The sequence below is a fragment of the Scomber scombrus genome, chromosome 2 (assembly GCF_963691925.1).
Source record: "Scomber scombrus chromosome 2, fScoSco1.1, whole genome shotgun sequence".
Classification (NCBI taxonomy): Eukaryota; Metazoa; Chordata; class Actinopteri; order Scombriformes; family Scombridae; genus Scomber; species Scomber scombrus.
The window spans coordinates 648,915-664,178 of NC_084971.1; the positions used below are offsets into that span (position 1 = coordinate 648,915).

The 15,264-nt window shown below is 38.4% G+C and overlaps 1 protein-coding gene across 1 annotated transcript; it reads left to right on the forward strand.

The window, feature by feature from the left end:
- The first annotated feature begins 337 nt into the window (after nucleotides 1–337).
- LOC133988389 (glycine receptor subunit beta-like) lies at nucleotides 338–13,922 on the forward strand. The gene is made up of 10 exons (XM_062428042.1): nucleotides 338–462; nucleotides 2,650–2,756; nucleotides 4,893–4,960; nucleotides 5,350–5,576; nucleotides 8,082–8,164; nucleotides 9,800–9,937; nucleotides 11,033–11,185; nucleotides 12,375–12,523; nucleotides 13,377–13,535; nucleotides 13,626–13,922. The coding sequence occupies exons 1-10, from the start codon at nucleotides 338–340 to the stop codon at nucleotides 13,920–13,922; spliced, it is 1,506 nt and encodes a 501-aa protein (XP_062284026.1).
- Nucleotides 13,923–15,264: the final 1,342 nt, after the last annotated feature.

The following is a 15,264-nucleotide window of genomic DNA, read 5'->3' on the forward strand; positions in this document are numbered from 1 at the left end:
CCTCTCATCTGCTCTCTGAGGGCTAAAGTCTGTTACCTATGATTAGCTTGGGCATGTGTCATGTGTGTCAAACAGTCAGCCAATCAGAGGAAAGTCGCATTGAACAGACACATAACAGCCTGTTACAGGCGCAGTGAGGGAGAGGGGCTGCATCCATGGCTTGTTCAGCTATAACTAGATGCTTTTTGACCATAAAACAAATGTTTGTACATAAACCATACAAATGAAAACATTAAACTGGGGAAGTGGCATTATATGACCCCTGTAAGTTTGTGGCTAAATATTGTTTTACAAGTATCATGTGATAAGGCTAGCATTTAACTCTGTTTTAGGCACCATGGCTGCTGGATTGAGGCCGGTGATCGTGCTGCTGTTGTTGCTGAGTTGTTGGTATTTGACCACGGCCAAAGAAGGAAAATCCGCAAAGAAGGGAAAGAAAGGCCAGCAAGTCGTCTGTCCTGCGTGAGTAAATATACTGGTCTCTACATATGTCCTTTCTCAATACACTTCCATTAATATCAATATTATCCTCTGAATTTGTCATCACTCATTACCAGTGGTGGACAATAACAAAGTACATTTACTTGAGTACTGTACTTAAGTACAGTTTTTGAGTATCTGTACTTTACTTGAGTATTATTTTTGGGGTATACTTTTATTTTTACTCCACTACATTTGAAGGACAAATATTGTACTTTTTACTCCACTACATTTCTATTGATGTTCTCGTTACTCGATACTTTTGAGCTTACGTCAGCTGATGATTTAAAAAAACTTTTTACACAATTCTGAGAAAATAAACAGTTTCTGCTGATTCGCGTATAGTTTGTCTTTAATCGTATTGCCGTACCTGTACTACGTCATGCTATATGGAGGAATGGAGGAAGAAACTGGAGAAACTCCCACCGAGTAGCCGTGGCCTTATCTCAAACCATGTTTGACATGTTGTTTGTTGTGTTTACCGCCAACAAATTATATCACGTCCTATAAAAACTTGTCTTCCAACCTGAAAAAGCACGTCGCGGTATGTTAAGTAGCTGCTAACGTTAACTAGCTTAATGTTTGTTAAATTGCAGATGAACATTTTAAACGTAATTGTATGTGCTTGTAGTAACATAGTTAGTTAGCTAAATATGGCAACTGTTGCAGTGCAGTTGAATGATTAAGTTGACTTTCTGTTCATGATTTTTATACAATTCATATCAAAGAGTCCAAGGTAGGGGTTAGGTGTGTGTGTGTGTGTGTGTGTGAGGGAGAGAGTGTGCGCGAGTTAGTGAGGTGCGGCTGTCTTTGATGTGGCTGTGACTGTGATGCATGATATAAGTAAAGTAAACTAGCCAATAAGTTGTAGAAGTTCTTGTAGTGCTTATTTAACTGAAGATATTCACTTCATATTTTTTATGTAGAATGACAATAAAACTACTTTCCTTTCCTGTATTTCCTGAGATATTTTTTAAGTACTTTTACTTAAGTAATGTTTTGACTAAGCTACTTTTACTTGTATTGGAGTAATATTTGACAAGGAGTATCTGTCCTTTTACTCAAGTAGTGAAGTTGTGTACTCTGTCCACCTCTGCTCATTACACCATATCAAATTTGATTTCAGACTGTCCTGCCCATATTGTCTTGCTTTGCTTTTTATTACTTTAGTCCATCATGTTTTCTGCTGCCTTATAATATGAATGATGTCAATTATTCCTGTAGATACACAATGTTTGTGTAGCATCCTTTCTGTTAATAGCACTCTGCATTTTCTCTTTGTAACTACCTGCAACAACTAGACCAATCAACACACAGGGCAATGCTTCTTCAGTATATAGTCAGCAGTATAATAGGCACAGCTCCAAATATGTATGATGTATAATAATAATAATAATAATAATAATAATAATAATAATACCTGGTATGGAGGCACTGAATGTTTTCTGAATTTTGTCAGTGATGAAGGAGACAGATTTATTGCATGACTTGTGGATACATGATGAAGTTCAGGGTCTAATGACACATTTGTCAACATGTGAATATGAGCAAATAAAACTTTTTTTTTTTTAGCAAGGATGTTGTATTTGTTGCATGGATTGCATTTCCCAGTTGTAAATTTGAAATGCAAAGTCTCTCTTCATAGATAATGGCTAAGACCCGAAAAGAGGGTAGGTGTGGAAGAGAAAGTCTAAATAAATAATTCAGCTGTGTTTTCAGTGATATACTGTTTATGTTTAACTCCATTGGAACATTTGTGTGCACGTTGAAAGACGGAGAAACACAGGAATGATGAGAGACAGCAACATCAGTCACTGCAACCTTAGAAATGTTCAGACCCTTGGGGGTGAGAATGTCCAGTGTTCTTTATTGTGTGTGGGCTCCATCACATGCTGAGTCAGTCCATAGTTATCCAAAATACAACACATGTTTTTAGTGTCTCTATCCTGCATTCCTTAACAGAAAAAACTGAAAGTCAATGCAGATTGTAGACAGTAGCTCAGCAAAGTCATCAAAAAAGTTTGCACAGTATTTGGCTGGCCAGTGCTAAACAATGCAGTGAGGGACGAGGAATTTATCCAGGAGGTAATCTCACATATTTATATTTACAGTGTTTTAGATTAAATGTTCATCACATTCATCTGTTTCCATTAACATTCTGTTTAACAGCCAGCTATCTGCAGAGGATTTGGCCCAGGTTCCTGCCAACACCACTTCAACCATCTTGAATCGTCTGATGGTCAGTTATGACCCAAGAATAAGGCCTAACTTTCAAGGTAATATTACAAAACACAGGTAAGTAATGGCAAACATTTTCTTTGTAGAACGAAGGTTGCCACACAGAACCAAGTCAGAATGTAGCCCAATAAATATAGCAAATAGTGAAGAGGAGAGTGAGTGCATCCTTGTCCAGTTCACTGGAAGTGTTAAAGTCTGTAATGTACCACCATATGTGTTGACAGTGGCTTTAGGTGAAATGTAAAGTACCCTTATCCAGTAGATGAACTCCAAAACCAAATTTGTGTAATTTATTGTAAGAACTTACGTTATAATTAACTTTGTTGAATGCTTCTTCTGCATCCAGTGATGTAATATTTTTTTAGTTTGTTGTCTAAAGTTAATTATGTTGAAAGGTCAGCAAATATATTTTAAAGCATGTCATCATAACCTTTTCTGTGATATTTACTTTTTTAAACTTAACTATTTAACAATAAATCTGAATTGAATTTGAATAATACATCACATTTACATTTTATATACTGTCATAAATGAAAGTTACAAGCATAAATATATTAAATGCTGTTGTTATGTTACTCCGTTTGCAACCTCACTAGGATGGTCCTGGTTCCCGTTTGAGAAGTAGCAGTGACTCAATGTAGCAGCACACACACTTTATTTGCTGTGAAATAATCAACTTTTCACTTTTCTTAATTCTTCATTGTGACTCATGTCAAAGTTTCTGCCAGTTTTTTTTTTTTGAGGAAAAAAAGGAAATATAATTCAACAGTAGACATTGTTTTAGAGGGAGGAATAAAAAGGGGAGATGTTGACATAAAGTTATAGAGATGGAGAGATGATGCAGAAGAGGCTGAAGAGGAAACAGGATGAGAGCAGAGAGAACATGAGGAGTGTGTGTGGTTGATTTGCTCTGTGGAGCTTCAAGCTACAACCAGATGTCCTTCACCTCTTGTGTACACACACACACACACACACACACACACACACACACACACACACACACACACACACACAATGTACATATATTGAAATTGCAACTATGTAATTGTGCACTGATGCACAAATAGTCTTGCACTCTTACATTGTGCTTCAGCTACACCTGGGAGTGTGGGGGTCCTATGCTTAGGGTGTTCCAGCAGAGATCTTCAGGTGTTCCATTGTTTGTGACAAGTTTGACCTGAAAATGTCACAAATGTAGTCCCTTTGGGTGGTTTTGGTAGGAATGGGTTCTTTTATTTACTTATTTTAAAAATTGGCAAAACATTTTTTTATGTAAACTTGAATGTGTCTCTCCTCTCCCAAGCATATTCCTGGTTAATGTAAGATCTCTGTTTAACAAAACGGATGATATAAAAATTCTGACGACATGCACAGCTGGTAAAAAAAAAAAGACCTATATCCAGACCCCACTGCCTACAGTTCAGCTGTAAAGGGGTATTACTAAAGCCAGACAAGCCAACAGCTCACAGATTGAGGACCTGTTCCACAGACCCTGGGTGTCTATGAGTATACATGGTACACAAATATAAATGTGCACATGCATTCTGTTCATAATGTACAGTATATGTGCCATTCATTTACCCTTACATGCTTGCATATAGATGTATGCATTGCACACAAATGCTCATATGTGGTCTTACAATCAAAATATCATATAGGTCATACAGGCCTGTACACGTATATGTGCACATACATTATGGCCATTCAAGCATCATAATACATAGGCTCCAATGAATTTACACTGTACCACTCTAGAGAGAGAGAGAGAGAGTGTGTGTGTGTGTGTGTGTGTGTGTGTGTGTGTGTGTGTGTGTGTGTGTGTGTGTGTGTGTGTGTGTGTGTGTGTGTGGGAGAGAGAGAGAGTGAGTGTCCCAGGACACACTGTGTTTACACTGCTAAAAGAATGTTGCTACATGTGGTCCAGTCCACCTTCAAATGTGGTTTGAGTGATGGGATCTTAATTTGCCCTCGGTATATGTTGCGTTTGTATATTGTGTCCACACCTGTCTGTTGTGTTTATGGGAGCAAACACCAAAACACATTCTTAGTATACTTGTGTTCTTGGTAGATTCTGATTCTGATTATGTGTGGAGTTCTGCATACTGCATATCACTGTTTTACATGGAATAGAATAGTTAAGTGTCATATGTGTTGTGTGTGTTTGTATGTTTCAGGTATCCCTGTTGAGTCCAAGGTGAACATCTTCATTAACAGCTTTGGCTCCATCCAGGAGACAACTATGGTAACACACACACACACACACACACACACACACACACACACACACACACACACACACACACACACACACACACACACACACACTTAATGTTACTTTTGTATTTTCTTTAGTTTCAAATTGTGACTTTCCATGTGTAGATGTATAGTGCAGCTACTATGCTATGCTTGATATGACTAAGGTATGTCTTCTCATAATTCGGATGACCCTACCCTGTCACAGTAGTCAAAACCTAACATGGTACTATTAATAGTAATATTAGTAGTGTGCTAGTAGCACTAACCCTAGAATATCAGTAGCTGAAAGAGTACCAGTAGAAGTAACACTAGTAGCATTAGCAGGAGCTGCAGCAGACATGGAGACAATTACTAATATTTTGTTTCTCTGTACAGGATTACAGAGTGAATATATTTCTTCGCCAGAGATGGAATGACCCTCGCCTACGACTTCCTGCTGACTATAAAAGTGAAACACTGACTATTGACCCGAAGATGTTCCAGTGTTTATGGAAACCAGACCTTTTTTTTGCCAATGAAAAAAACGCAAATTTTCACGATGTCACACAGGACAACATTCTGCTCTTCATCTTCAGGAATGGAGACGTCTTAATTAGTATGAGGTGTGTACATACATTTGTCCTACTCTGTCACAGCAGTGGCAAATCATCCATTTTTTGATTAAAGCTAACTAACTTACAAAGTGAGTTGCCGTGAATCACACAACTACAACTTAAAATCTGATTAAATGGACTAAATGGTTGTGCATTTACATAGCGCATTTCTAGTCTTCTGACCATTTAAAACGCTTTACACTAGATGCTAACATTCACCAATTCACACAAACAATCATATACTGATGGGAGGCTGCAATACAAGGTGCCAAGCTGCTTGTGAGCATGTATAGAGACTGTGTGATGATCTAATCTAGTAGACATTCACACACACACTCACACACTGCTAGCATATTAATCAGGAGCACTTTCAGGGTTCAGTATTTTCCTAAGGACACTTCGACACGTAGACTGGAGGAGCCAGGGATCAAACCACTTATCTTCTGATTAGTGGATGAAGCTACTTACTGAGCCTCATCTACCCATAATAACAGGGGTGAGCTGGGTTCCTGTATTTTACAGGAAAATGTACAAAAGACCAAGACCTTTAATTTAAAAAAAAAAAAAAAAACGCAATGAAGGTGTGATAGTAAGCATGAACACAGATTTTAATGTCAAAGTGATGTCTCTCCCACACTTTATAGAAAAGATGGGTAGACCAATCAGTCTAAAACGTCATTCAGTACAACAGATATGATTCTGCTGTTATAGCAACCAGTCATCATGTCCTCTTCTCTCCTCCTCCCCCTCTCTATCTGTTCACATTCATGTACCAAAACTGCATGATTCTAACTTAACTTCTTCACTGCAGTTTTTGTGTTCTCTTGTCTCACAGGTCGTTGCAGTAGCCAGGGAGCCAAGGGCCTCGACCCTGTCCTGCTTGACATCCATTGACCATGTCCTGCTTGACACCCATGCATGCTGCTGTTATTATTATCATTAGTCATACTTCTATTATTATTATCATTGTTGTTACTGTACCTCTCTGTGTCTTCCTCTTTCTTTCTCCTTATTTCTTTCTCATCCCAAAAGGTCGAGGCAGATTCCAAATTCCAAATTAGAGGAACTTTATGAAATATCATGCTGTAATAACAAATATAGCATTTGATAATGTATTCTCATTTTGGTTTGCAATCTTGTAAGTATGACTAAAACTTTAAGTGTTTCAGTATTTCAACACATTTTATATTAGGATAATAACAGAGTTATAGAGTGAGGTGATGATACTAATGAGGACTAAAAACACTGGTATTAAACATAACATTATGCATGTGATTATCCAAGCACTCCTTATGCATATACTATGTACTTAATCCATGTGTTTATCCAGACAAACACATATGCTAATCCCCACATATGTTATCCAGTACAAAGTAAAACATATACATTTCTCAGCTATGCACATGCCTGTGCTGCCACACATCCCCACACACAGAGTGCACCTTGACATCTGACTTCGCCATAACAATTCCTGTATTCTCCATTAACACAATAACAATTAATGGATTTTTTTCACCAGGCCATGGTGAACATAGACACATCAGTTCTCTTTTTTATCTAAGTAATCCAGTTCTACGTCAACTTTCACACCCCACAGCCTCCAACATGCTTTCAGTGTCTCTGTCCACAGAAGCAGCTGCCTGTTAGCAACATCTCCTGGGGAGCTGAGAGTAAATGCTGAGAGCAGTACATTTCTGCTGCCAGGCTGGCAGCAGAAATGTACTGAATAAAAATAGTTTGCACGTCAGCTCCAAGGAAGAAATCAACAGTGTTTGTATTTATTGATTCACCAATTTCACTTGCCTCACAGCAAGAAGGCCTTGGGTTCAATAGCCAGCTGGGGCAGGGCCTTTCTCTGTGGAGTCTGCATGTTCTCCCTGTGCTTGCATGGGTTGCCTTTAGGTGCTCCCATTGTCAAAAAAACTTCTCCTGTCAGCGCCCATGACAAAGAGCTGGAGTTGGTCCCACAGTGCTGCACAGTAGCTGCCCACTGCTCCTAGTACTTAGGTTGGGTTAAGTGCAAAGACTGAATTTCATCTTATAACTGTATGTGTGACACATAAAGTACCTTTAGAAGCGCAACTGTTGCTTAACATCAGCATCAGCGTGTTGTCATTGTCAGCATATTAGCTCAAAGCGTCACTGTGCCAAGGTACATAGTCACAGAAGCATTAAGCATGACTGTAGATTTGTTCCCATACAGCCCACATTGCTGTGGCATTGGGAGGTTTAGTTTAGAATTAGAAACATTGAGATTTTTATAGTAAATTATTTTGGAAATATAAATACATACAACATAAGAAATAAGACTTCTCACAAATTTAGATTTTGATTATCCTTGGGCCTTGATGTTTCTCTTCTGTTAGATAGTATAGAGAGAGAGGATTTGATCAAGAGTGGGGAAACTGAAATTCACCAAGAAATATTTTTCAATGGAGCTGAAGAGTCCTAAGGCATCTTATGGGTGTGTGGGTTTGTTAATTTGTGTGTATGTATTTGTTTTTGTGTCTGTAGGCTGTCGGTGACGCTGTCTTGTCCCTTGGATCTTACACTCTTCCCCATGGACACACAACGGTGTAAGATGCAGCTGGAGAGCTGTGAGTACATTAACACAGAGTGCTCTTTGCATGCAGGTGCGTAGATGATAAACCAATAGTCTGCACAGTCAGTACTTATGGGGAATTTATTTAATAGCTACATTTTGGTCAAGTGATCATCTTCAGGCATTTCACACAGCAGATGACAACAAGCCTGCATACAAGTACAAGTATTCACAGAAAATGTTGCCAATCTTAGAGACCAAGCAATCAACAATCATATAGGAGTAACACACCAGGGTGGGGAAAGAGAAGATACATTGATAAAGGCCAGTAGGTGAATCTGAAACAAAGGATAAGTGAACACAAAAGTACAATTAAAAGACATTATAAAGATTGCCTTCTAGGCATTCATTTGAAAAGCACCATGATGTTCCCTCACTTCATTTGTGTGGTATAAAGAAGGTTGTGATGCCAGTTAGAGGTGCTCATTTAGATTTATTGTGAGATTTATTGAGAAGCCAAGCTGTTTGGATTTTCAACCTTCAGATCTTTGTGCCAAGAAAACTAAATGAGGATCATCATCAGCAAGTACAATACTTTAGACCTGGAAAACTTGGCTACTGGAAAAAGTCAAGTCAGCTTTCTTTATCTATCAAACGGGTGAGACTATGCCAAGATACTTAAAGTGAGAGCTAACTCCTAAAAAGAAATTCAGAAGATTGAGTTGATAGGTAGATGGTTTTCCACACTGATCAAGGAGTGATCCAGAGGACTGTCTCTGGTAGAAAGAGGAAACTGGTTCCTCCTTCTCAGAAGTCTTGGTGCTGGGCTGGAATCAATATATTGGCTTGGTGTGTTACAATATAGCTAGATATGAGTTTTGTCCTTCTGCTTTGGCTTTCAACATCAGCTTTACTGTCTTTACAGCTGACTCTGCCTTGTCGTTACTTTGTGGATATCCAGGGGGAGAAAATGTTGTGCTTCAATTTCCACTTCTGGCTGAATCATTGACATTGATCAATCATTGTCTGTGATGAGAATTGTGCTGCATCAACCAATATCACAATGTCCAGAATCCCTTGTTGTAGTTACTTTGCTACACTTTTGGTATTTTTTTAAAGTAGTCAATTTACTACAATTTGGAATAATAGTCCACAGTTATTAAATTGTCTTTTTTTTCAAAGGCAAAGAAATCTGTACTTACTTTACTCATCTGCCTCCAATGTCATGTGGGTGGAGTGTCTCTCTTTGTTGTTTTGTGTCCAGGAACTAATGATATCAAATATGGTGAATGCTGTCACTGTGGGAGAATCTGGCATAACCACTCTCTCTCCTCTGAACATTTTTCCATCCTGAAAACTCAGTTCATCCTGGAAGGAATAATTGGTATCTGCAGGTTTGGATCTGCTTCAGTTGTAGTACAGATTGCAGCTAGTCTCTCTGATGAGACAGAGACATTCGGGGTCGGGTTATGCTATAAGATAACACATTTGTACAATATGATGTCTGACCACATCAGAAGATGAATGTTTCAATAGCTTTGCTGAATGTCCACACTTGAAGGCAGGGTGAAGAGCATGCAATAAAAGATGGTAAATGGGTGCATAGAGCTCATGACCACACAAACTAATGTTGTTGTTAAGCTGTTGATAATGAAAATATAGGCTATTCATTTTCTTTTTTATGTTTTAGTTGGCTATACCACCAGTGATCTTGTGTTCATGTGGCAGTCTGACCCAGTTCAGATGGATGAGATTGCTCTTCCTCAGTTTGACATCAAACAAGAAGACATAATATATGGAAATTGCACAAAGTACTACAAAGGAACAGGTTAGTAATTGGTAATTGTAATTAAAACAATAGCACTGCCACTACATTAAGCCACTGCATGATCAAGCATGTTACTATGATGAAGTTCCCACTAACACTACAAAACCTACATTGGTTTGTTTCATCCTTTAGTGTTACATTGTACTTTAGAAAGATACCTCATTACTTGTTACTACAGTAACTTCCCATTAATCTAATCAACCATAGTGACAATATGCAACCAATAATAAAAGTGCTTAATGTAACCATTTTGTCTAGTTCATAACAGAGATGCACAGAAATGGGATTTGTAGTTCATAAGTATGTTGTGGCAAATACAAATAATACAGATAATACTGAAAATAAAACCAATGTTGAGAGAGCCTCTACTATCTTTAGAATAAATGTATGAATTATAAACTTTTTTGTAATAAGCTTAACCTTTCAGAATATGTAGATTTATTAACTCCAGCGCCACGTATACTGTATATAACCCCCAAAAATCATCATGCAGTCTTTGAACTTCATGTTTTGTCTGATCAACAGTCCATAATGTCATAATGTCATAATGTCATGATGTCATAATGTCATGATGTGACAGACAAAAGAAGGTTGGAATCAGAGCATATTTGGATATCTTGACTTCAAACAATACAGAAACAATCAATCAATTATCAAATAATTTGCTGATTAATCCGTTTAGTTAAGTCACATTTAAAAACAAGTAGCTGAGGCCACAATCACCAGCTCTTAGCTCAAGATATTTAACCTGTAATGACCACTACAAGACACAGTCAGTAGTGACCTACAGTGAATGAAAAGAACACGTCTGCACCCAAACCAAATCAGCTCATATGAGAAAGTCATTGAGAGACTGGGAAGAGAGGCCAGGCAGACCAGACGGATAACCATCACAATGATGTCTTTAAATGTTACATACATTATATGTACAGTAATGGTTGTGCTGTCATTGGAAAATAAATTGCATTTACAAGATTGGCCGTGAGAAAATCAAACCCAAAAGACTTTGGACCTTTGTTTTTCTTTTATGCTTTAAGTTTACTTGAGTCACTTTTATCTGTAAATCCTAATTAGTCCTTCTATGTCTGTTTCTAGGATACTACACCTGTGTTGAGGTGATTTTTACATTGCGGCGGCAGGTTGGTTTCTACTTGATGGGAGTTTATGCTCCAACTCTGTTGATTGTCGTTTTGTCCTGGTTATCGTTTTGGATCAACCCTGATGCCTCAGCTGCAAGGGTGCCACTGGGTGAGTCCCCAAAATACACACACACTGTATTTAAATCCAGAATTTAACAAAACACAATGGAGAGACCTGTTCCATCTTAGCTGTAGCAGGTCTTGGTCATGGTCTTGTTGGTGAAAGTTTTTGTATAGTGTTTGTGAAGTCCCTTTGCCTAGTATGCAAAGGGATAGGGAGAGTGGAATCAGGCATTCTGAGGTAAGGAACAATTTATTACTGATTTCCTTCTATAAGTGTTCAGATGGACAGCACCAGGTTGAATGAATGTAATCATCTAAAGTGTTGGTTGTACAGATCTCTTCTAGATATTCCTGGATGCCTGTTTAATAACCCTGTTCAGCCACTTCCGATTATTCTGAGATGTGTTACCAAGCCATGCTGACATGCCTGCTGTCAGAGTACCTTCTATAGTACAGTGGTCAACATTAACCAGGGTATCTGAGCACATACTAAACCTATGGATGGGTCGAAGCCTTTGCTGACCTTTGTCTAGTATGTAGTCAGAGTTATCGGTTATTAACATTAAACAATGAACATTTACATTCTCAACTGCTAAACACCAAATATTTAATGACAAGCAGTAGATACTGAGCTTCCTGAAATCAATGATCATTTATTTAGCTTTATCTATATCCAGTGACAAATTATTTTCTGACAACAACAACAATTTGGTTACTGTGATATTTGGAGACAGTCATATCCCTGTGGTGTACCTGTGTTTCTGTATGGGCTCTTCTCATATGCTGATGATACAGCTTTAATCAGCCTTGTAACTGAAAGAGTGACAGAACACAAATACTCTAATCTAATCCCAATACTAATAAATAAATATCAAATGATTTTAGAAAAAAATGCTCTCCAGTGATTTATTTGGAGCTCTTTTTATATAGCTTTTACTGAGAGTGACATTCTGCATCCTCTGTTGGCGTGGTAATGCTGATGCTGTCCAGAAGAATTTACTTATCAATATTGTGAATATTAGGTACTAATCAAACCAATTTCCCTTGCACTGGTGAGTCACACAGAGCTCATTAGCTAATAAAGTATCGTTATAAAGCTTGGTTCCTTATGGGGAAAGACAAGGTCAGAGCGTTGATGTACATGTTGTACATATTCATACATATTCTTCATTTAGGTAATCATTTATTCCAATTGAGTTAGTTGACTGAAATTTGTTACCATCTGTGTTTTTTAGGTATTTTGTCTGTACTCTCTTTGTCCAGTGAGAGTATGTCCCTGGCTTCAGAGCTACCGAAGGTTTCCTACGTAAAGGCCATTGATATCTGGCTCATTGCTTGTCTACTTTTTGGATTTTCATCACTGGTGGAATATGCTGTGGTACAGGTTAGTTCTTGCATGTAAAGATAAGTCTACACATACAGGTGTAGATATCTGGTACATCGCCATGCCCATCACTACGTTAGACCCTTCCTGGCAAGGAGAAAGCAATGGCTAGAAGTGGGTGAAACAATCAATTCTCATAAGAATTGCAATGTCATCTTCTAAGATTCGGAATAGTTTCACAAATGCCAAGAACCACAAGTGCAGGGAGTTAGGTAATAGTTCATCATGTTTGGGCACTTTTTGGATTAATAGCTTATTAATTAGCTTTGTGAGATGAAGGGGAAGTATTTTGTGAATACTTTATACACCATCACCTAGAGACTAACATTCTCCAACAACAGCAACTCCACAGCTAAGCCTTGGTTTGATGTCTTAAGTGTCAAAGTGATTACTGCCTGAAGCACTAAAACTACTTTTTAGTTTCTTCAACTATCTCTTTCCAACCTGATGCAGATGAACAAAGGAAAAATCTTATTGTCAGGCCTGGGAGGAATATTTACATATCCTACTACAGACTTATTTAGTTTGGTATTTACTGACACTGATGATATGAATGAGCCATGTACACATGAGTTGATCTAAAATAACTTGACCATGTAGATTATTGTACATTACATTTACATCTCATTCTCCCACTCCCTCTCTCTCCCTCTATCTCTCTCTGTCGGTTTCCCCCTCTCTCTCTCTCTCTCTCTCTCTCTCTCTCTCTCTCTCTCTCTCTCTCTCTCTCTCTCTCTCTCTCTCTCTCTCTCTCTCTCTCTCTCTCTCTCTCTCTCTCTCTCTCTCTCTCTCTCTCTCTCTCTCTCTCTCTCTCTCTCTCTCTCTCTCTCTCTCTCTCTCTCTCTCTCTGTAGGTGATACTGAACAGCCCGAAACAGATTGAGAAGGAAAAGGCCGCCATGGCCACTAAGGAGAAAGCCTTGCAAGAGAAAGAAGGAAAGAAGACTCCAAATAAAACTAACAACACAGTGAATGGGACTGGTGGAACACCCATCCATGTAAACACTCTGCAGGTAAATATAAACATATTGGCTCCCTGGGGGACCCTAATAAACTGTAAGACAGTATCAGATGATTGTATTGAGTCAGCCTCTGTCTTTTAGCAGGTGGTTGAAACTCGCTGTAAGAAAGTTTGTACCTCCAAGTCAGATCTTCGCTCCAATGACTTCAGCATCGTGGGATCTCTACCTCGAGACTTTGAACTTTCCAACTTTGACTGTTATGGTAAACCAGTTGAAGTATCAGGGGGCCACAAGTCCCAGAGCAAAGCCAACAAGAAACCCCCCCCACCCAAACCTGTCATACCTGCTGCTGCCAAACGAATTGATCTCTATGCAAGAGCCCTCTTCCCTTTCTCCTTCCTCTTCTTCAATGTCGTCTACTGGTCGGTCTATCTGTAAGAAGTAGAGGAGGGTGACCAAGTGGTTTGAAATGAACTATTCTGAACAAAGAAAAGCAAATTTATATATTGAACTCTGTGCTGGTATGATCAAGATTTCCATAATTTAAGAGCTGCTGTAAGACTGCTGTTGTCCCTTGGTGCAACAGTGAATTGAATTGCCACAACTCCAAAGCCTTGGGGCTGTTGGGTTGAGCGCCCTATAAGCCCATGCGTTAAGTAGGCACTGCATGTGTGTCTGTCAGATACAGGACATTGTGCTTAATGTAAACTAACCCTTGCTGTGGTTACACCAATACCCCATGCTGTGTATTCTAAATAAATGCTTTTTATGGAGGGTAAGATTACTGGTAACACTTTATGTTAGAAGTATAGAACTCTAAATAGCCAATACTAACTATATAATACATTATAAAATAATTGTATGAGTATAAACAGAAAAAATGACTTAATCAATTGTAAAATTATTCAATAAATAACTGCAAAAATGTCTGATATTTCAACATTATTTATGATAAAAACATATTTGCTCAGTTTCTACGAGATTCTTTGTGCCAATATTTTCTCATGTTATAAGGAGATACAGTGCCTATAAAAAAGTATTCACCCCCTTGGACGATTTCCCCTTTTATTGCTTTTATAAATTGAATTGGGGTCAATATGATTCGGCTTTAAAAAAAAAAAGAAAGAATTTACAAAAAAGCTTTTTGACCATCAGACTAGATGGTATGTTTGGTGGACACCAAACACTGCACATCACCACAAACACACACCATCCCTAACATGAAGCATGGTGGTGGGAGCGTCATGCTGTGGGGAAGCTTCTCAACAGCAGGCCCTGGAAGGCTTGTAAGGGTACAGGATAAAATGAATACAGCAAAATATAGCTAGAGAAATCCTGGAGGAAATTCTGATTCAGTCTGAAGGAGAAATGCGGCGTGGGAGAAGATTTATTTTCCAGCAAGACAATGACCTGAAGCATACAGCGAATCTACATAGAAATGGTTTAAAGACAAGGTGAATGTTCACAGTGGCTGATTCAAAGCCCAGACCTCAATCTAATAGTAGCTGGACTTGAAAAACGCTGTTCACGTCTGATCCTCTTGCAATGTGACAGAGCTTGAGTAGTTTTGCATAGAAGAATGCAGTAAAATTGCAGTGTCAAGATGTGCAAGCCTGATTGAGATCTATCCACACAGACTCAGTGCTGTGATTGTGGCCTGAGGTGCATCTACTAAATACTAACATGAAGGGGGTGAATATTTATTATTATATATTTTTAATTAATTGATATTACTTTGTAGAAATCTGTTTTCACTTTGACATTAAAGATTTGTTTTTTG